General features: G+C 38.9%; 1 protein-coding gene across 3 annotated transcripts; it reads left to right on the forward strand.

The window, feature by feature from the left end:
- The first annotated feature begins 7,348 nt into the window (after positions 1-7,348).
- On the forward strand, positions 7,349-19,982 carry lrrc61 (leucine rich repeat containing 61). 3 transcript variants are annotated; one of them, XM_063002121.1, is made up of 9 exons: positions 7,349-7,623; positions 14,206-14,301; positions 14,387-14,533; positions 15,095-15,155; positions 15,261-15,346; positions 15,430-15,495; positions 15,590-15,658; positions 17,041-17,166; positions 19,278-19,982. In XM_063002121.1, the coding sequence occupies exons 1-9, from the start codon at positions 7,584-7,586 to the stop codon at positions 19,382-19,384; spliced, it is 798 nt and encodes a 265-aa protein (XP_062858191.1). In that variant the 5' UTR covers positions 7,349-7,583; the 3' UTR covers positions 19,385-19,982. The 3 variants fall into 3 exon arrangements, with proteins under 3 accessions (XP_062858191.1, XP_062858198.1, XP_062858206.1); XM_063002128.1 differs by having other exon boundaries at positions 17,044-17,166; XM_063002136.1 differs by lacking the exon at positions 17,041-17,166.
- The last annotated feature ends 3,632 nt before the right edge of the window (positions 19,983-23,614 follow it).

Here is a 23,614-nt window from a genome sequence, read left to right on the forward strand (position 1 = left end):
CTTAGTCGAGTGATTTTGCTCTCGTACAGATGCATCACATTGGGAGTTGGAGGAGTCCTGGCTTTTCTCGGCATTTATGGCATGTACACGGTGTGGCCAGACGAAGAAAAGCGTGAGCGCGCATAGAACTGCAGAGCTCCGACTTACTTATGGATGCTTGTAATGCCGATAGCACTCTCCATTAATACTTGAGTGCAATGTGATCTAGGCTGCTCCGGTGTTCAAGAGTAGAGCTTTATGAATAGCACAATAGCTTGTAGGTTTACTCACACTCGGTCCCGTTTCAGCACCCACTGCTGTCCACAGCTTCTCACTGCCAAATACCCACCGACGCGCTACAGAACAGGGATATTACCTTTATCTACCAGCAGAGGGCGCTACACGCAATACATCCGAAAACAGTTGAGTAAATATACACAATCAGAATCAGGAAAAATACAATAAAGACAGTCTTATCACACACAACTCACTCTCTCTCTAACACACACATTCACACATTAATACCTTTCAACAGTAGCATGTGCCACCTCCTTGTTTCTACACTCAGTATTTTATCAGCTCCACTTACCATATAGAAGCACTTTGTAGTTCTACAATTACTGACTGTAGTCCATCTGTTTCTCTACATACCTTTTTAGCCTGCTTTCACCCTGTTCTTCAATGGTCAGGCCCTCCACAAAGCAGGTATTATTTAGGTGTTGGATCATTCTCAGCACTGCAGTGACAATGACATGATGGTGGTGTGTTAGTGTGTGTTGTGCTGGTATGAGTGGATCAGACACAGCAGCGCTGCTGGAGTTTTTAAATACCATGTCCACTCACTGTGCACTCTATTAGACACTCCTACCTAGTTGATCCACCTTGTAGATGTAAAGTCAGAGACGATCGCTCATCTATTGCTCCTGTTTGAGTTGGTCATCTTCTAGATCTTCATCAGTGGTCACAGGACGCTGCCTACGGGGCGCTGATCCACTCATACCAGCACAACACACACTAACACACCACCACCATGTCAGTGTCACTGCAGTGCTGAGAATGATCCACCATCCAAATAATACCTGCTCTGTAGTGGTCCTGGGAGAGTCCTAACCATTGAAGAACAGCATGAAAGGAGGCTAACAAAGCATGCAGAATGGACTACAGTCAGTAATTGTAGAACTTCAAAGTGCTTCTAAATGGTAAGAGGAGCTGATAATGGACAGTGAGTGTAGAAATAAGGAGGTGGTTTTAATGTTATGGCTGATCAGTGTATAAATAAGAAATGAAAAGTAAACGTGAAATACCAGTGTATGCAATGTGTGTCATCAATAAATTAAATAGGTAATTTGTAGATGTACAAGTGCCCCCGATGATTAACAGTTCAGTAGTGTTCATTTTTTATTAGCATGATGGAGTGTGGGAAAAAAGCTTCTTTGTAGCCTGGTCGTTTTTATTTTATTTTATCTAACCTTTATTTAACCATACAAGAACAGCTTCTTATTTACAATGGCGGCCTGGAAAAAGGCAAAGCTTCTTAAGGAACATGCATTCTTACAAAAAATTACATAAGATATTGAAGCACGAAACAACAATTTCAATACAATAACAACAAATAATCAAACAGTCCAACAACAGAGTAAAAAGAATGTTAATCTGTTACACAACAGCTGCATGTATCACTTAAGATGTCTGTATCGTCTTTTTTGGAAATTTATCCAGCTTTAATGTTTTTGCAGAGTGTTCCAGTCTTTGGCTGCAGCCACCTGAAATGCTGACTGACCAAAACGTCAGTAAAATAAGTAAAATAAGATGAGCAGTACGAGTGTTGAAAACTGAAGATGAAGTTTGCAATAAATGACACAGATAGGGGGGAGACAAACCAAGGAGAGTTTTGTAAATGAGCATAAACCAGTGAGTAGTATGATGAGTGTGTAAAGATGGCCAGTTAACAGGAGAAGAAAGAGTACAGTGATGTGTCCTTTCAGGGTTTGCTCACTCACACCCATGGCAATGAAGGGAAACAAATCCATATTATTGTGGCGATTGTTGTGCTTACCCTGTGGCAGTGGAGGGTGCAGTGAATAAACAGAGTCTTCATTGCTAGGAAGGAACATTCTTTTTATTTAAACAGCAACAACAACAACTACAAGCTCTCTGTCTGGGTGGGGCAATATAGATCTAGAATGGCTAGATCGACACAGAGTGCTCAGAATAGCACTAAAGTCACTACATAAAAGAATAAACACCTAGATGGTAAATGTGCATAAATGCACAAAGCACTTAAACAAGATACTCCAAACAAATGCATTCACCAAAATTTTAGAGGTCAATTTCTACATTCCTACATTACCACATAACCACATAAAAAGCATTATTTTATATTTTATGCATTATTTTAGTTTACCCAAAGGGGGTTACAACAAAGTGCTCTTTACCAACACTACACCCTCCAAGCCCCAATTCACTGGCCAGCATAGCCAGTGTGACTAGTGGCAGCCAGGCATCCGGGCCAGATGTCTTTGCCTCTGTGACAGATTGGAAATTGGCCTGCCAGACAGTGGCACTTAACTCTGGTGTTACCACCTGCCGCTTACCCCTCTTGTGGTGCTGGTGACGGAGAAGGAGACACTTTATTGTCTATTCTGCACAGTCAGATGGTGGTAGATCCAGGAGCCATAGTGCAGCGGGTGCAGCAGTCCATTCTGCATTGCCCGCAAGTTTGCTGGATAAGTAATGGTTGCTCGATTCAGCGGCACAAAGCTGGGCATGCTGGCTCCACTTAAAAGATTTGGGCAGACATAGCACTCAGTACCCAACCCTAGCAGAGTGTCGTCATGATTGCATCAGCTTGGGTAACATCACAGTTACATTTGCTAATTGGCTATTTACAAGAATGGTGCAGGACAGGCATAATTTTCCAAATTTGTCCAAGTAAAAATTAATGATCAAAAATCATTGAAAAAAGAATTAAATGGGTAAGTAAGATTCTGGTCCCAAATTGACATGCTAATTTGCAGTAACCTAATGACCAGGATACAGCGGTTGTAAAACAGACAATAAATAAATGAATAATACAACCCACACTGGGTTTGTTTTCTATAGTCTTAGTGCTACACTGTTTCTGTAAAAAGCATAGGCTTCTGTAACTAAAGATAAGTAAGTGAATTATGCTAACACTTTATAGCTAAATTGAAAGTGAACTAACGGCATAGCTTCATATCCAAATGCAGAGAAAAATATACAGTACAGACCTTAAATTTTTCATGATCAGCTTACTTAATAGTGGTTAAACCAATTGGTTAAATAAAATTTAAACAAAAATCGTTTTTATGTTAATAGATAGATGGATAGATAGAGAGAGAGAGAGAGAGAGAGAGAGAGAGAGAGAGAGAGAGAGAGAGAGAGAGAGAGAGAGACCCGAATTGAGTTTGGGTGTTGACTGACCTTGGTTTTTAATCAAAGTTGTGGGTAAAAGACAATTTTCTATTTTTCCCACTTTTTTCCTCAATCTAGTCGTGTCCAATTACCCTGATTGCATCCTCTATACTGATTCGACCCTTCACCGCTGACTGAGGACGCCTCTCAACTGACATACGCCCCCTCCGGCACATATAGTCAGTACAGACTGCATTTTTCACCTGCACGAGTCAAGTTCACACACTGACGGGCACTGTGTACGGAGGGCCACACCACCATCAGCATTATTCCTCAGCCCTGTGCAGGCGCCATCAGTCAGCCAGCAGGGGCCGCAGTTGCACCAGTTATGAGGACCTATGATTCGACTTTTTACCCCATGAACAACAGCCAATCGTTGTTAATGCAGCCGCCCAGCCCAGTCGGAGGCCAGAGCTGAGATTCGATACGATGTATTCGAAACCCCAACTCTGGTGTGCTAGCGTACTTTTTACCGCTGCGCCACCTGAGCGGCAGAAAGCACATTGTTGAGCTGAAATATGCCCAAGCTGAGTTAGAAATTTAAATTTCTGTGCATTACCTGTCAGTTTTTTTACTTTAACTTGACATTTACACCTTCCCATACAAAAGAAAGCTAAAACAACTATTAAAAAAGTATGAATTTAACTCACCAACTATTATCTCAGGTGAAAACAAGATTATACTGGCTAATCAAAGGACTGCCTATTGCCCATAAGTTCATTAGTAAAAGAAAAAAAAACTGAATGAATAAAATGATGTGCTTTACAGTGTCATTGTTATATAAATAACATACTTATGGTATGTGCCCTTTGCTTGAGTAGTATTGTAAAAACAAAGTGTTTGTAACAGTTCTTACTTTGCTTTTTTTGTTTTATTATAAGTATTCAACGCAGTGCCATTGCTTAAAGTGATTTATAAGGTCACATTAACAATATACCGCTAAAGTGACTACATTTTACTTTTTTACAGTAAAATGAGTTAAGAACTGAATGTCTAGGAGCTTCTACAAAACTGAAATGGCAGCACTAGTTGCCATGAAATTACAGCATTACAGTAATTACCAATACTTTTACAACATTTCTGCATGTTCCCCCATGTCCGTGTGGGTTTTCTCCAGGTACTTTGGTTTACTACCACCTCCTAAAACTTGCAGAAGGTAAGCAAATCAGCTACCCATTAGGGCAAAGCTCTGCCAGTGGTGATGGATCTCCCTCCCTGTTCTACGAACTGGCTGCCTGAGAAATACCAAACAGCTGAGCGTTTACTGCAAGCTTGATGGCACGCCGGTGGCAGGCCTTATTGACACCAGATCACTATCAGCCTGGCATCATCCTGCACTGCCAGTGACGGAAAGCCACCACAGCGATAGTGGAAATGGTGACAGGACAAGCAGAAAGGATAAAGGGAAAGAAGCAGATTACTATGGAACTTGGCAAACAGTGCATCAGCAATTTGTCTTTTGTGGCAGGATCGTGGACCAGTGCATCCTAAGGTTTGATGTGCTCAACATCATTAACATTACGATCATCAGCAGTACCGACACTCAAGCTAGTGAACTGTGGATGATTGCTGGTGAGAAACATTAAACAAATTTCTAAATAAGTAGAACTGCCATGCCATGACAGCTGAGGGTGAACCAATCTCTTACAGCAGCACAACTCACAAGACACACCAGTTCAGCAGCTGGGGCTTGGTTCAGTGACAACAGCAACAGCACTAAGTGGTAACACCATCAAGATGACGGACCAACTCAGCAAAACTCATTGCTGCCAAACCAACACACCAGTAAAAAGCTCCAGCGACAGCACCAACTTGTTTGCAATAGCTGGAATAGAAATACTTGTACTGCTTGATGTGACATACCAGGGGGAGGAAGGCACACAGCGGCAGACAGTCCCCTATCGTGATCGATTAGCCCCATGCGTACAGGTGGCCCCAGCCCTCATGAACTGTCCATGATTAGTCTGGACACTGAAACTGTCCCCATCAATGCACCGCCCACGTCTGTGCCCCAGGACTTAAACATTCGATTTGCAGACCGTGGGAGGAAGGGGGGGGGGTATGTAACATCAGTGGGTACTGGGGCCATGCTTACAGGAGTGTGATTGGTAAACAGATGAACATTATGTACATTACACTGGAATCTCGATTTAACGGACTAAAAGGGGGGTGCACTGGTCCGTAAAATGCAAGTTTTTTTTTCCAGGGGGTGCGAAAATATACGAAAACACAGCACTGAGGTCTACAAAAGAGCTAAACATAAATTAATGATAAAGAGTAAAATTAACAATGTAAATAGATATGTAAATATGTAATGAAAAACCTGTAAATAAATAAATTAAAATAAAATAAATTAAAATTGTTGTACTGTACTACTGGAGAGAAATTTAATTTACCTTGTGAGGAGATGTTTTTTTTTTTTTGACGTGATGGTATAGTGAGTTACTGAGTCTGAAGCACTGCTGGTGGCTACTGGAGCAGTGCTGGTGAATAATTAAGCACCAGAACTTGCAAAAATTAAGCACGAAACAGAGAAAAAGGCGAGAACAAAGCGAGCCTCCCGTCAAAATGAAGCCTATCACTCATGTAAACAGAGAGACGTGCGCTGGCTAGTGGACAGCTAATGAAGTACTGGTCTTGCTTCTCGCAGGAATTTTAAACAATCTGACCGAACATTTGGTTTTTCATATATTGTCTGTTAATTCTGAAATACATTAAATCGAGGTTCCATTGCAGTTGGTAATGCAAGAGGCTTGTGTGTAGTCTACCCTTTTCAGATTTTATTTTGGTGTGTTTGTGACTGTTCTCCGTAGCACAGCTGTAGGGTCAAAAGGTTGCCGGTTCAAGCCTCACCACTGCCAGGTTGCCACTGTTGGGCCCTTGAACAAGGCCCTTAACCCTCAATTGCTTAGATTGTACTGTACTGTATATTGTCACAACTGTAAGTCACTTGGATAAAAGCGTCTGCTAAATGCCGAAAATGTAAATGTACAATGTCTACCTAAAGCGCCTAATAATAAAAACCCCAAAAAGAGGGGCTGTGGAAGAATAGTACAATATACTGATCATTTAATTATACTAAATTATTTTATAATATACTAATATAGTATATAATATACTGTTTTTTTTATTTGTCAATCCGAATGTGCTAGTCACTAAAACGATTAGGGACTATCCAACACGGGACAGTACGTTGAATTATATTAACCCTCTAAACAGAACCCATACCTTCAAATTAACCTAGTACTGTACTGTATTTAGTTTACAGCATAGCGAGAGCGCTTTTCAATTGCTGTGTTCGAAATAGCATACAACATACTACCATATTAAATACAAAAGTATTGTGGCGCCGGCGAGCAGGAAGGCGAGCGTCGGGACCTCGAGTGAGCTGCCCTTGGCAGATCTCTCAGTGGTTTAGGACGTACACTCATTCACACACACATACATTCATACAACAGACAAACATATAAGCTACCTATTCAGCTCTCACCGCAGCCACCCAGTCTCCCACACTGGGATACACGCTGACGGTAAGCCTGGATACCACGGCTCCTCCCACTGACGCTACAGTATAAACATATACTGCATAATGACCCTTATGAGTAAGCAGTATAGTATGCAATATAGTGTGTAGTATGCAAGAATAATCATTTTGTGTACTACTTCTATATAAGTGCCAGCTTATTTAATTTGGAGGTGTGCTTGCTCAGAATTACACACACCCATAAGTAATTCTGTTAAAAGTATATTTTTAGTTATCATAACTAAACGTATTTCACTTTGTAATAGAAATGGACAAAAACTATTGGTTATGTATGCATACTGAATATGGGTTTTAAGCAGACTCTGGGATAAATAGTATGCATAGTATGCTATTTCGAACACAGCTAATATCCTAGTAACCGAGAAATGTACACAGTAACAGGCCAGGAACTTCCCGAATAACGGATGCAATGGTTGCGACTCACTTAACACAGGGATGTTTGTTTGATTAAAAAATATCTGGTATTGTATTTATTGTTTAAATTAAATTGTTATGGAATTGAAGCAGGACTGACGCGCTGTTCTAGTGAATCAGACACCTGCTGAGAGGAGAAGGACCTACACATCCCTGATCTCTTAGTGCTGTTGATTTACAGGATTCTCCTCTTCTGCAAATGACATTATAAATGTACACAAATATGGAAGCTAAGAGGGATAAAGATCACGGTGAGTCGTTCTCGAGTTTGATAAATGAATCTGTTGCACGCAGTAGCTAGGTGATATGCTAGCTGTTAGCGGTTTGGTAGCTGTCCATTCTCATGGTGGTATATCTATTTCACACGTTTAATATAGGATTCAGTTTATAGCAGATTGCCCATAGTTTTGTTTACCAACGAATTATTCGTCCTGACATTATTTTTCTTTTGATCGTTTATTGACATCGTCTTTATTTTGAGTAGTGTGGCTTTACTCCACTATCTACTCGTTGAAAAGGATTTGTTGTCCACCTACAGTTTGGCATGGAGCACTATAAAGATCTCAAGCTTTCATTGTTTTGTGTCAAAACTGCACAATGCTGCATCACTATAATGCCATTAAATCTATATTTGATATGATATAATTAGTCATGTTCCTTATTTGATTGTTGGTTATTGTGGATCTTCATGCATTTGCACTAACTACTTAATCCTGGTCAGGTTGCTGTTGGTTAACTAACTACTGCTGTGCATCTGATGCCTTTAAGAAATCCACGCTGACTGATCGCAAGTTATGATTCAACCCAGGTCCTCATGACTACTTTGCAGCACTCACCTTGAATTGGTGTACAGCTGTGCCTACATGCCAACCAGATTTTGTGTATACAGATTGAAATATCTGGTAACGAGTTAGGTTAATTTATATAGGATAAAAGTGAGACGTACACTACATGGTCAAAGTATGTGAACACATAATCATAAGCTTGTTGAAAATCCCATTACAAAGCCATTGGTGTTGGCCCACTGTGCGGATCAGTCGGCTCTATTTTGGGAAACCTTTTCACAACATTTTCAGTGTTTTAGTAGGAATTTGTGCCCAGAGCATCTGTGAGGTCCGGCATAGATGCTTGACAAAAAGGTCTGGCCCGCAGTTAATGTTTTTATTTCTTCCTAGGGTGTTTAGTAGCGTTGTCAAGTCAATTTTATTTCACCCGTCACATCTAGCAGGAGCAGCATTGTTGGCACAGCAGTCTCGACTTGCAGTCTTTAACCTCGGGGTAAAACAACAGAAGATGTAGTTAAAATGTAAAATAATTAAAAGTAAAATGTCAGTTTTGCAAAGAGAGCTTTAGACTCTGGCACCCCTAATTATTACAGCATAACTAAAAGGGAGAGCGAGCACGTAACAAAGTCATGAAGGCTTTCACAGGACATCACTCCCACCTCCCCCACCATCATCAAACCTGAGTGATCAGACTAGAGAGGCAGAACAACAGCAACCCAACATCCCTGATCACCACAAGTTTCTATGACCAAGAACCCCCAAGCTCTGCACCTTTGTCTATAGTTGTCAAGGCTCTTTGCAAGTCACCGAAGTTCCTTCACACCAAACTCATTAAACGATGCCTTTATTAAGAGGCTTTAGGGCACAGTCAAATTGGAGCAGGAAAGGCCCTTGCTTAAACTCTTTAAAGCATTGGATACATTTTCTGTCTACACCGCGTTCCAAATTATTATGCAAATGATATTTTTCTCTGATTTTCATAAATGGTCGATGCAAATGACAGTCTATAATTTTCAGGTCATCAACCGTTAGAGTATAAATAAAATTTTATTGAACAAACCTCCCAATGATAACAGTATATTCTTAAAAAAAAAAAAAAAAACTCAAAATGCACTGTTCCAAATTATTATGCACAACAGAGTTTCAAAACATTTTATAGGTTGTAAAATGGTAATTTGTTGAATTTGCAGCATTAAGATGTCACATTCACTGAAATCAAAAGCTCTTTTAATCAAAAACATCTTAACAGGCCAAGTTACATGTTAACATAGGGCTGGACGATATGGCTAAAATTTATATCACGATATAACTCCTAATTTCGGTCGATACGATATAACTCCGATATCGATATGAATAATACAAATTTCAGAAAAACTGCCAAAAATACCAAAATTGGATGCCGGTACCTGCGAACCTCTTTTCTGGTTTCTGGCAAAAAATACAAGCTGAATACACCACTGAATTAGTCCTTCATCTCTTATCAGCTATTTCATCTGCTTCTTTTTCAACTGTAGACCGTGGCAAAGCCAGACAGTTTTCATAGTGGTGGCCAAACTGAGACCATTGCTCACACAGGGGCGGCACAGAAACTGTCTGATATCTTATTTTTTGTATGTGGCTAGTGGCTGTTGATCTAGTAGTGTTTTGGTCACTCACTTGTTTACCTATGGCAGTGAGTACCATGTAGAATTACATCAAGCCTAGCATAATAAGCTTTTTTATTTTTTTCTAATTTTTCCTGACAAGTGAAAAACTAAAATATAGCCTATAACCTTAACATTATGAGGAAGAATTTCAAAGATATTCCTTTGCAATACTTAATCATTTGACTGCAAACTTGTGTGAACATGCTAGTGTGAATGCATGGAAAACTAATTTTAATTTTCTTTCAAGAATATGACACATTCTGACCAACACTATTAAGCCAAATCAGCATTGAAAATTGACTTTACTTTTAACAGCCTTCTACAGTGCTGGGGCTTCTTAAAACTGAATATTCTCTTTTCAATAGAAGTGTTTTTTAAATGCTATTTTTTAAATTGTTTTTCTAAAAGAAAAACCCGCCCATTTTGGAGGAAAACAGCCCAATCTGGCAACAGTGGAACGCGCAGAGCCCGTTCGTGCCTTTACTCGTAGCGCGCTATAACTAATATTAGTTGTATTAGTACTCAGTAGTATTAGTACTTAGTAGTATTAGTACTCAGTAGTATTAGTACTTCTGTAATAGTTTTGGTGGTTGACATTTATGTTGAGTGTATTACTGCACTGTTTTGGTGGAGAACTACTCGCTTGAGGTGCGCTGTTGAATTGCGTCCCTGTGGGAACACCTGCGAGCAAAAATGCTTCCGCACAAAAGTACGCACTGATATAATATATATTGTTCGAATTTGTTTAAAAATCATATCAAATTTTCTATCGCGATATATATCGATATCGAATTATTGCCCAGCACTATGTTAACACAGGACCCCTTCTTTCATATCACCTTCACAATTCTTGCATCCATTGAACTTGTGAGTTTTTGGAGAGTTTCTGCTTGAGTTTTTTTGCAGGGTGTCAGAATAGCCTCCCAGAGCTGCTGTTTTGATGCAAACTGCCTCCCACCCTCAAAGATCTTTTGCTTGAGGATACTCCAAAGGTTCTCAATAGGGTTGAGGTCAGGGGAGGATGGTGGCCACACCATGAGTTTCTCTCCTTTTATGCCCATAGCAGCCTATGACACAGAGGTAATCTTTGCAGCACGAGATGGTGCATTGTCATGCATGAAGATGATTTTGCTACGGAAGGCACGGTTCTTCTTTTTGTACCATGGAAGAAAGTGTTCAGTCAGAAACTCTATATACTTTGCCGAGGTCATTTTCACACCTTCAGGGACCCTAAAGGGGCCTACCAGCTCTCTCCCTATGGTTCTGGCCCAAAACATGACTCCGCCACCTCCTTGCTGACGTCACAGCCTTGTTGGGACATGGTGGCCATCCACCAACCATCCACTACCCCATCCATCTGGACCATCCAGGGTTGCACGGCACTCATCAGTAAACAAGACTGTTTGAAAATTAGTCTTCATGTATGTCTGGGCCCACTGCAACCGTTTCTGCTTGTGAGCACTGGTTAGGGGTGGCCGAATAGTAGGTTTATGCACAACTGCAAGCCTCTGGAGGATCCTACACCTTGAGGTTCGCGGGACTCCAGAGGCACCAGCAGCTTCAAATACCTGTTTGCTGGTTTGTAATGGCATTTTAGCAGCTGCTCTCTTAATCCGATGAATTTGTCTGGCAGAAACCTTCCTCATTATGCCTTTATCTGCACGAACCCGTCTGTGCTCTGAATCAGCCACAAATCTCTTCACAGTACGATGATCACGCTTAAGTTTTCGTGAAATATCTAATGTTTTCATACCTTGTCCAGGGCATTTCACTATTTGACACTTTTCTGCAGCAGAGAGATCCTTTTTCTATCCCATATTGCTTGAAACCTATGGCCCGCTTAATAATGTGGAACGTCCTTCTTAAGTAGTTTTCCTTTAATTGGGCTTACCTGGCAAACTAATTATCACAGGTGTCTGAGATTGATTTCAGTGATCCAAAGAGCCCCAAGACACAATACCATCCATGAGTTTAATTAAGAAACAAAAAATTAAACCTTTATGACACTTAAATCCCATTTGCACAATAATTTGGAACGCGCGTATTTTGTATACACCCATAAGGAAGAAGTGTAGCTGAAACACCCAAATCCAATTATTAAAAGGGATGTCCACATACTTTAGGTTAAATCAATACCATATTACTAGGTGTAAAAATTTTAAGCGGTAAATAAATCAACATGGGGGCAGAGCAGGTAGGGTAGATTCTGCACATGTTCAGGGTCCTGGGTAAATCAGAATATGTAAAATCCTGCAATGGATTGGTGTTTTATTTAGGGTGTATTGATGCTTTGTGGCCAGTGTTTCCATATCGGCTCTTGACCCTCTGTGACCCATATCAGGGCATCACACAATTCACCTGTGATGGAAGGAAACAATAGTACTAGAAGAAAATAGAAGAATAAAGTGACAATTTTTCTTACACAGTCACCAGTTCACCTATGAGCATGTTTTAGGGTGGCAGGAATCTGAATGCAACAATGCCAAACTACACATAGACAGTTACAAGTAGTGTGTGTACACTATCTGCTGTGCCATTGTGCCAACCCATTCAGAGCGCAGGGTCAAATATGCAATGCATATCATGGATGGCATCTGAATTTGAGCTCATGGTGTCCCATCAGTAAGGCCATTGTTTTCCTGCTGTATTATTCAGAGGCCAATCTTTATGTTTTATATGAGACATATCCAGTGGCCACAAAGTCATTTAAAAGTCATTTGTGAATCAAGTATGTAGCTGCTGCAAAAGATGGGAATAGGAGTAGCTCAATAGTAGTGCACATGTATGCATGTCACGGTCAGGAATAGGTAAGTCTTGAGCTAATAGTAGTCCTTATAGTACACATGTTGAATGCAGCATATACAGGTCCTTCTCAAAAAATTAGCATATTGTGATAAAGTTCATTATTTTCCATAATGTAATGAATGTAATCTCAAAAAATTAGCATATTTCATCCGACCAATAAAAGAAAAGTGTTTTTAATACAAAAAAAGTCAACCTTCAAATAATTATGTTCAGTTATGCACTCAATACTTGGTCGGGAATCCTTTTGCAGAAATGACTGCTTCAATGCGGCGTGGCATGGAGGCAATCAGCCTGTGGCACTGCTGAGGTGTTATGGAGGCCCAGGATGCTTCGATAGCGGCCTTAAGCTCATCCAGAGTGTTGGGTCTTGTGTCTCTCAACTTTCTCTTCACAATATCCCACAGATTCTCTATGGGGTTCAGGTCAGGAGAGTTGGCAGGCCAATTGAGCACAGTAATACCATGGTCAGTAAACCATTCACCAGTGGTTTTGGCACTGTGAGCAGGTGCCAGGTCGTGCTGAAAAATGAAATCATCATCTCCATAAAGCTTTTCAGCAGATGGAAGCATGAAGTGCTCCAAAATCTCCTGATAGCTAGCTGCATTGACCCTGCCCTTGATAAAACACAGTGGACCAACACCAGCAGCTGACATGGCACCCCAGACCATCACTGACTGTGGGTACTTGACACTGGACTTCAGGCATTTTGGCATTTCCTTCTCCCCAGTCTTCCTCCAGACTCTGGCACCTTGATTTCCGAATGACATGCAAAATTTGCTTTCATCCGAAAACAGTACTTTGGACCACTGAGCAACAGTCCAGTGCTGCTGTTTCTGGTTCAAAAGTGGCTTGACCTGGGGAATGCGGCACCTGTAGCCCATTTCCTGCACACGCCTGTGCATGGTGGCTCTGGATGTTTCTACTCCAGACTCAGTCCACTGCTTCCGCAGGTCCCCCAAGGTCTGGAATCGGCCCTTCTCCACAATCTTCCTCAGGGTCCGGTCACCTCTTCTCATTGTGCAGCGTTTTCTGCCACACTTTTTCCTTCCCACAGACTTCCCTTGATACAGCACTTTGGGAACAGCCTATTCGTTCAGAAATTTCTTTCTGTGTCTTACCCTCTTGCTTGAGGGTGTCAATGATGGCCTTCTGGACAGCAGTCAGGTCGGCAGTCTTACCCATGATTGCAGTTTTGAGTAATGAACCAGGCTGGGAGTTTTTAAAAGCCTCAGGAATCTTTTGCAGGTGTTTAGAGTTAATTCGTTGATTCAGATGATTAGGTTAATAGCTCGTTTAGAGAACCTTTTCATGATATGCTAATTTTTTGAGATAGGAATTTTGGGTTTTCATGAGCTGTATGCCAAAATCATCAGTATTAAAACAATAAAAGACCTGAAATATTTCAGTTGGTGTGCAATGAATCTAAAATATATGAAAGTTTAATTTTTATCATTACATTATGGAAAATAATGAACTTTATCACAATATGCTAATTTTTTGAGAAGGACCTGTATAGGCAGGTCACATAAAGATTTTGACAGTACACCTCTACCATGCTGAAACACTGAACTTTTAACAGTACTTTTCTGTCTTACAGAAACAGAATGTGCAAAGATCATCCCTGGACTGCTGAAGTCTCGAACTGGAGAATTTGATTTAGAGTCCATTTTATTTCTTAAACTGAGAAATCTAGGTAGGTATAATTTTACTGTGGTTGCTTTGTAATAACATTATCTGTGGTTCCTGTATCATTGTGTTCCTGTTTGTGTATTTGGTAGGAATTTATGATCTTGGATGCATTGGCGAATGTATAAACCTGGAGAGACTGGACCTCTCTGGCAACAATATCACAAATCTAGCACCTTTGGCATCACTCCGAATTCTTCTTGTACTTAACCTGTCAGCCAACAGGATTTCTAACCTGGGTAAACCCAAATGAACATACACCGACCAGGCATAACATTATGAGAACTGACAGGTGAAGTGAATAACACTGATGATCTCTTCATCACGGCACCTGTTAGTGGATTTGAGCGAGTTTGACAAGGGCCAAATTGTGATGGCTAGATCACTGGGTCAGAGCATCTCCAAAACTGCAGCTCTTGTGGGGTGTTCCCGGTCTGCAGTGGTCAGTATCTATCAAAAGTGGTCAAAGGAAGGAACAGTGGTAAATTTGTGACAGGGTCATGGGCGGCCAAGGCTCACTGATGCATGTGGGGAGCGAAGGCTGGCCCGTGTGGTCCGATCCAACAGACGAGCTACTGTAGCTCAAATTGCTAAAGAAGTTAATGCTGGTTCTGATAGAAAGGTGCCAGAATATACAGTGCATTACAGTTTGTTGTGTATGGGGCAGCAAAAGGGCGTCCAACACAATATTAGGAAGGTGTTTATAATGTTATGCTGATCGGTGTATAAAAATAAAATCCTGATTAGTATTTACTGCGTTTAAATCTGCTATGAATAACAAAACAAAACGTATTTTGTAGAGGCGCTTGCTAGCTGTGAAAGCCTTCAGAGCTTAAATTTGGCTGGCAATCTTATAACCAGGTAATTTTAATGCTCCAAACAATGCAAAAATAAATGTTTTCTCTGTGCCTAGTTTCACCTTTTCCACTGCACAAATGAAATAGTTGTTTCTTTTTAAATTCACAGCATGGATAGCCTTCATGCTCTAAAGACTTTAAGAAAATTAGAAAGCATCAGACTGAAGGATAACACCCACAATTTTACTAATCCAGGTATGCTTTTTTTAAATTAAACCTTGATTTTGATTACTAATGGTTTACTTTGCTGATTATTTTTACTCTACTTTTCCCCCCAGTATGCAAGAACTCCTCATATAGAAATATTGTCCTTGAAATGTTTCCAAATATCAAAGTACTTGATGGTAAGAATGTTTTCGCACTTGGATTTGCAATAATACTAAGAACAATGACGCATTCAGCCAAATGTTCTTGCACTAATTCTTTATGTTGCTAAAGGGGAACGGGTGGTTGGACGTGGAAGTGATCTGTATCAACTATGCAAAGACATTGATGACACAATAAAAGGTAGGTTTAGCTGCTGTGCATGTTTTGTATTCACATATTAAATCAATAAGTTCAGTTTATTACAGGAATACTCAAGTCCTTTTGTATGTGTATATGAGTAATTACCACAAAAAACAACAATTACTTACTGCTTACCTGAGATTCCAAACCATAGTGAGTGAAAGCATTCTGTTTGAAAGGAAGTTCAAACTATGTAGGGAGTAACAGTTCATCATTACAAAGGAAGTTGACAGTAAAAATTTACCCATCAATCATTGCATGTGTTGCAGGTTAAAACAGCTGGCACATTATCTGAGAGCAGCAAGCAGTTTATGTCAAGCTGTATTATGTCAGATGAATGTTTAATTAATCTTTGCTGAAAATTACTAACGTGTGAAAGTAACCAATGAATGTCCAGAAACGCTGCAAAAACAACTTTAACTTGTTAACTTCTACATAGCTAATCATGAGCAAGACAACACTTTAAACACAACACAAACTTGTTATATGTCTATAAAATCATGTTTATCCCCATTTTGGGGTGGCACGGTGGCTCAGTGGGTAGCACTGTTGCCTCACAGCCAGAAGGTCCTGGGTTGGATCCCCAGGTGGAGTGGTCTGGGTCCTTTCTGTGTGGAGTTTGCATGTTCTCCCTGCGTCTGCATGGGTTTCCTCCTGGAGCTCCGGTTTCCTCCCACAGTCCAAAGACATGCAAGTGAGGAGAATTGGAGATACAAAATTGTCCAGGACTGTGTTTGACATTAAACTTGTGAAATAATGAATCTTGTGTAATGAGTAACTACCGTTTCTGTCATGAATGTAACCAAAGTGTAAAACATTACATTAAATTCCTAATAAATAAACAAATATTCACCTATTACATACACAATATGTTGCAGGATTGTGGTTCATTAGTTTGGTAGTTTGCTAGTAGAAAGCAAAGAAACGATCAAAGATTGCTGTCAACACAATGCTCAGAGGTTTTAACCAGCTGAAGTTTCCCTAGCTGATACCATGTGATTAGTGTGTAGGAAATACAAGGGCATTGTGAGGGTCCTGTGGAATGAAATCCAGTTAAGGAGTTGGGGAAAAAAGCAGTGACACAGACGAGCTGCACTGTGCTGATGTTCTCTAGCACTTTAAAGCTCAGCGTTACAAAGTTTTCTATCTAGTACATAGTTTTAGTGATACAGAGTTATTTATTTACTTATTGGGATTTTAACGTCATGTTTTACACTTTGGTTACATTCAGATTCTCGTGTCGGAATGCACTATTTATAGAAACCTAACGAGAATTCTGTAATTCTGTAATCCATGCAGTAATCATAGCAATTGTAACTGCAAGTAATATAGACTATAATTATGTATTTTGTTATTAATATTTTCCTCTTTATTCTTTTTAGCAGGCATGTATAAAAATGGTCAGCTTCCAGAAATGCCAGACTGTAAACCTTGGGTTGATGAAGGGTTTTGGGAAATTAAGAGGTCAAATAATGCCATTGTGGAAGAAGCCTATAAACAATTTAATGGTAAAATGGATTTTTAATCGGTTTTCTACATTTAGAAAATGTTTTTATGTCCAGTACTTTGCTGAGACACTACAGTCACAGTAGTTGGAGTACAAATCAGCAGCTTAAAAATATTCAGTGTAGCTTTTAATACATCAATGTAGATTTGTTTACATTCACATGTTCTACCTGAAACACTGTTGTGTGCATAAAGTCATTCTTGGCTGCTTCTTTTAACCCATGCAATTCTGTAGGACATTACCAAAGTGCTTCATCTATATTGATTTTATTGGAATTTGCTCAATGGTGCATTGTTTCCAAGAATTATTGTTACTGGTCTTAGGTATCACATACTGGCAGAGAGGTTCTAGCCAAGGTCATGCATTATAAAAAGGAATGAGTTAAGAAGTCATTTTAAAAACAAATCAGTCATTGGTTTCATTTGTTGGACTTTTTGTTATGCTAATATATAATAGCTGGAATGTTAATTTATGAACTGGATTAACCCTTCGCATGCCTCCATTGACAGATTTGCCTTTTTACTAGCTGGTATAGTGCAAATCCTAGTGGTGCAAATCATTAAGGTTGAACAAATAAAAGCAGTATATAAATTGCCAATATTAGAAATAAAATGCTTAAAAGCCTTTTTACTTATAACCAGGAATTTCATAGGTCTTTACTGATATGTTAAAGAGGTTATATTAAACATTTGATTCATTATTGGGAGGAAACCAGAGCACCCGGTGGAAGCCCACGCAGACACATGGAGAATAAATCCCACCCAATCGGGGAATCAAACTCACACCCTTCTTGCTATGAGGCAACAGTGCTACCCACTGCACCACTCTGTCACCCCGGCTTCTTACAGAAATGCCCAAATGGCAGCTAAGTATCAGAAAGCATGTGGAAAAGCAGCACTGTTTTAAACACACCTCATTGACAGGTCTGACGTAAAACAATGAGATTATGCTTCAATGCATAAGCTCTGAAAAATATGTATTTCACTAGCATATGTGCTCCTTAACCCTTTGATGCACAAGCTAAGCAAACCCCTTCTATTGCACAACATGGGTCAAAAATGACCCATATTCATCCATTAAAGAATATTTTCATATGCACATTTGTCAGTTATTCATGTATTTGCTGTCTTAGCTAATAAAAGCTATCTATACTAGAATATGTAAACAGCTAGCAAGCAAATAGTATAGTACATATTCAAGAGCCTAATCTTTGGTTGTCTTTCAAAAGATCAGTAAATATGTTTTTGACTACAAACACTTACAAATGTCAGTAGTTTCTGTCAAATTCCATAGTAAATACATAAGGGTAATTTTTGACCCATGTTGTGCATTAGAAGGGTAGTGATACTAAAATGATTTTTATTAAAAAAGTAAAAAATATAAAACTGAAATAAGGATTTGTGATGATCAAAAACAAGTTAATTGAAAAATTCATGGAAGCTTGAATGACGAAATTAATTTATTGCAAAGATATAGAAAATAAAAACTCAGTTGGGTCACTTTTGACCCAGGTTGTGCATCAAAGGGTTAAGGTGTTTTTATGTACGAAAAGCAGAAAACAAAATTTAAAAAGATTATTTGGCTAATAAAAACTATACATGGACCGACTAACCAAAAAATGCCATCATGGTTTACATTGGTTCTGGAGACCTGGGTTCAAACCTCCTCTCTGGTCACTGTCTGACCTTACAGTTTCTCCCCACAAGTAAACAGAAGGTGAATTTGCTGCTCACATCTCAGTATGTGTTCAGGGTGTGTTCATTGTTGGAATAACATTGTCCTATGGTCCAATTGCTTGAATTGTATATTGTCTCAGTTAAATATCACTTTGGTATAAAGCATCAGCCCAATACCTATATGTAATATGTAAATGCCCCCCCTCCCCAATATACACAATATCAGTGTTGTAATAAACAGTTTTTAAACATGTTTGTCTTATACAGTCTTACACACTTATACAGTACCATTACAAATACATACTTGAATACTTCAAATCCCAAAGGAACCACATCATTCACAATAACCAGTTTTTGCCTTAACACTACTGGTTAAAAAGTACATACACAAAAAAGCTTGTATCTAATATTCTATTTTTACCTTTTTGTTTTACAGATGTAATTCATGAATGCAGGCTACTGAACAGAAGAGCAGCTCATGCAATCTCACAAACTGAGAGGACCCTTGGCCTTAAGAACCCACCAAAGCAGTATTCTGTTTAAAACTTAGCCATGATTTATATATATATATATAATTAATTATTATATTACATATTTTTTTTACGTTTATTAACACACTTGTGTGTTAAAACAGAGCTGTTATTATTTGTTTTAAATTGCTCATTACATCAGTGCCAAAACATTGAATATTTGATGCCTATAGGTTGAGAGTTTAGTTACTGTAAATGCTCTGCTAAACTCATTCTTCTTATAAAAGACATTACATATAGAGACTAAGAACTATTCTGAAAGTCTCTTTAGGATGTCTAAGATTAGTCTAATTTTGAACTGTCACACAAACTGCATTTGCTTTGAACGCTGCTGCTATTTGGACAAATTTGTGAAGCGGTTATGCTTGTTCGTTTGAGAACATGTTTTTGACTTTTTTATATTTTGTTTAATATAATTTATATTGATTGTGTTATGTGTTTGCACTATGTGTGTGTGTTTTTACACTTTGCCTATACATTTTTATAATTTCCTGACCGGCCCATGCTTTGTAATGCTTTTAAATGAATGCATTATTTTGATGTTGTATTTTTTGCATTGTGCAAACTTTTTCTTCTTTTTACGTCTTAATAAATTACACAGTTTTACATGATCGGAGAATGGTAGGTGGTTTACTTGGTGTCTCACAGCAGCATTGGTCCTGGAGTTCGCTGTTCTACTGTTCTTTTCCACAAACATACAGAAGGTGGATAAGCTGCTCCAATTGCACCCATAGGTGGCAGCCTTATGGTTGTCAGTGTTTCCAGCTGGCGTTTGAACGACGAATCTACATGGCCATCTTGTGGCACGTTTAAGCATTAGATTTTTTTAGCATAAAAAAATTCTAAAGTTTGAAAATAAAGTTAAAAAAAAAAAAAAAAAAAACGCAAATTAATTCAGTAATGATAAATGCCACCCTTTAAACAAGTACATCAAGTGCCCCTTCTTAGAATAGAATGCCTTTATTTGTCATATATACTATACAGGTGTACAGTACAACAATTCTTTCTTCACATATCCCAGCTTGTTTGGAAGCTGGGGTCAGAGTGCAGGGTCAGACATTGTACGGCGCCCCGGTTGGCAGTGCAAAACACTGATTAGTCAAACGGATTTGCTACTGAAATTAGAGAATACAAGCACCATGTGAAAACATTAACCTTATACAGTGGTGTTCAAAAAAATAGCAGTCCAACACCATTAACCTGATAAATCAATGTTTTTAGTAGAAATGCTATTTCTACATAGCAAAAAATTTACTTGAAAGTGTAGTAGAGTAATGAAAACAAAACAAACCCAACAATTAGGACATGCATGCCGCTCATTCTGAGTAATCGAAGCATTGATTGAAAGGGGCTTGTTCAAAATAATAGCAGTGAGGAGTTCAATTGGTGAAGTCATTCATTCTGCAGAAGAACAGGTGTCAATTTTGGCCCTTATTTAAGGTAGGAGGGGGGCAAATGTTGCACAGGTTGGTCATAGCGCATTTCCTTCTGAAATACTGGGTAAAATGGGTTGTTCCAGACATTGTTCTGATGAACAGCGTACTTTGATTAAAAAGTTGATTTTAGAGGGAAAAAACATACAGAGAAGTGCAGCAATGATAGGCTGCTCATCTAAAATGATCTCAAATGCCTTAAAGTGACCAAAACCTGAAAGATGCAGAAGGAAGCGTGGAACTACTGTATGAATGGATCAAAGAATGGCCAGAATGGCAAAGGTTCAGCCAGTGATCACCTCCAGAAAGATCAAGAAACATCTGAAGTTCCCAGTGAGTGCAGAAGATGATTAAGTGAAGCCAATTTACCAGCAAGAACTCCTTGCAAAGTCCCGTTGTTAAGAAAAAGACAAGTCCTGAATGGGTTCAAATTTCCCAAAGAACATACTGACTGGTCCAAAGAGAAATGGCTCAACATTTTGTGGACTGGTGAAAGCAAAATTGTTCTTTTTAGGTCTAGTGGCCGTAGACAGTATGTCAGATGACCCTCGAGCACTGAATTCGAGCCAAAGTACACTGTGAAGACAGTAAAGCACGGTGGTACAAAACTATGATATGGGGATGTTTTTCATACCATGGTGTTACGTCTATTTATCACATACGAGGGATCATGGATCAATTTAAATATATCAGAATACTTGAGGAGATCATGTTGCCCTATGTCGAAGAAGAAATGTCCTTAAAATGGGTGTTTTAACATGACAATGACCCAAAACATCTTGATTACAGACAAACAAGGTTGAGGTAATAGAGTGGCCAGCCCAATCCCCTAACCTCAATCCCAGAGAGAACTTGTGGGCTGACGTCTGAAACGCGTTTTTTTGAGGCAAAACCCAAAATTGCAGAAGAACTGTGGAGTGTAGTCTAATCATCCTGGACTGGAATACCTGTTCAGAGGTGCCAGAAGTTGGTCGACTCCATGCAACACAGATCTCGGAAACAATTGTTATGCCACTAAATATTAGTTCAGTAATTTAAAGTAAAGTGAAACCTCAAACATTTTCAGTTTATAGATACATTTTTTGAGTTTTTAAAGAAAAATGCTGGCACTGCTATTTTTTTGAACAGCCTAATATTCATTTTTCTTAACTTTCTGTAAAGGATTAACACAAACTGGCTAAATGTTGTTAATGTATCTTAATGATTTAGAATTAAAAGTGTAGTATTTTCAGTGCATTTGCATTTATGGAAATAAAAGTTATTATAATGATTTTGTGCTTTATTCACTTTTTTAAAATCACTGCTATTTTTTTGAACACTACTGTATATAGAAAATTAAATACCACACCAATTTGGGACATACCACAATGGTCCTATTGGCACCTTGGCATATTTGCACTTACTAATGGAGAACGCCATCACAGTTCAACTTTCAACCTCTGCTAATTTTTCTGGTATCATTGTGCAATTAGGTACCATGCAATGGAAAAGGGGCTAAGGAGCTATTCTGGCAGCTGTATGTGCTGGTATTGTGTAATGTCTATTAAATTAGCATTTTACTTCTGGCAAACTAAGAAATAAACGTGTTTTGGGGATTCCAGGAGAATGTTGGTTGCATATTGCACACTGTAAGGAATAATGGTCTGGTTGATGGCTAGGGCTTACTTTTCCTTTATTTTTAACACATTAAACACTTTACCACGTTAAAATGTATAGGAAAGCCAACTATGAGACATATTGAAACATCAATTTATGACCTCACATACTTATGGCTAAATATCAGTGAATCTCTTCAGTCATGATTTTAAATTAAAAAATCCTCGCCAGAAGAGCCGAGACCGTTAAAAACAGCAACTTCACATCCATACCGTGGTAAGCACGAGAGCGCAGTGTTCCATCCAACCCAGTAGGGGGCGCAAGCGCAGAAAAACATACTTTCAAAGATACTTTCCAGTTGCGGGCTAAAACCCTGCTAGTTTTAGGGTTGCCAGTTTAAGCTATAACCTTGTGGACTACTCGAAACGAATGACAAACCTTTGTAACGATATAGTCACAAATTAATATGAATTATGTATTAAGATACATTCACAATAAATAGAGCTTACTTTTACTGGTTTAGAAAAAAACATTTCATTCAGTTGAAGAAATCACAGAGTATTGTGGATGGCTCAATGAAATATTTGTTATTAGTTGAAAGAATTACGTGAATGAATTGTTTTAAAAGATATTTTTATTTGTAAGCAAATTAATATTTTGTCTTTGTTTAAACAAATAATGACTTTAAAATGATCATTTTAAGCACATAAATGTTGGGTCTGATATAAAACTCAATGCAACTTTTGCCAGTCGTAAGATTTTTGGAATCATACATAATAATTAACATAAATAAATATAAGGGGGTAAAAACAACAGTTTGGAGGGGTCGTTGGTTAGTTAATATATAAAGGTTACCCCCCCCCCCCCCCCCCCCCCCATTGTCACTGTGTAATTCACACTTTGCTTTATCCAAACTGACAATTGTGTCCGTGACCAGGGTCAACAGACAGGCAAAGGCAACCAGCAAGCTTTCAATCAATAGTCCAGTATCTTTAATCTAATAAGCCTTTAATCTAACACTGTCTAAACTAAATATAGTTGGCATAATATACAATATACAATACAATTTATTAAATAATAATAAAAGATTTCAACTGAAAGGTAAACATAAAAAACATTCATAAATGTACTGTCGATAAATCATTGGGTTAGAAAAGCGTTGAAGTGCTGCGTGACATGGCAACCCACCCTGCTGTTCCTGTGCGGAACAGAGC

This window comes from Trichomycterus rosablanca, chromosome 1 (genome assembly GCF_030014385.1).
Source record: "Trichomycterus rosablanca isolate fTriRos1 chromosome 1, fTriRos1.hap1, whole genome shotgun sequence".
NCBI classification, from domain to species: Eukaryota; Metazoa; Chordata; class Actinopteri; order Siluriformes; family Trichomycteridae; genus Trichomycterus; species Trichomycterus rosablanca.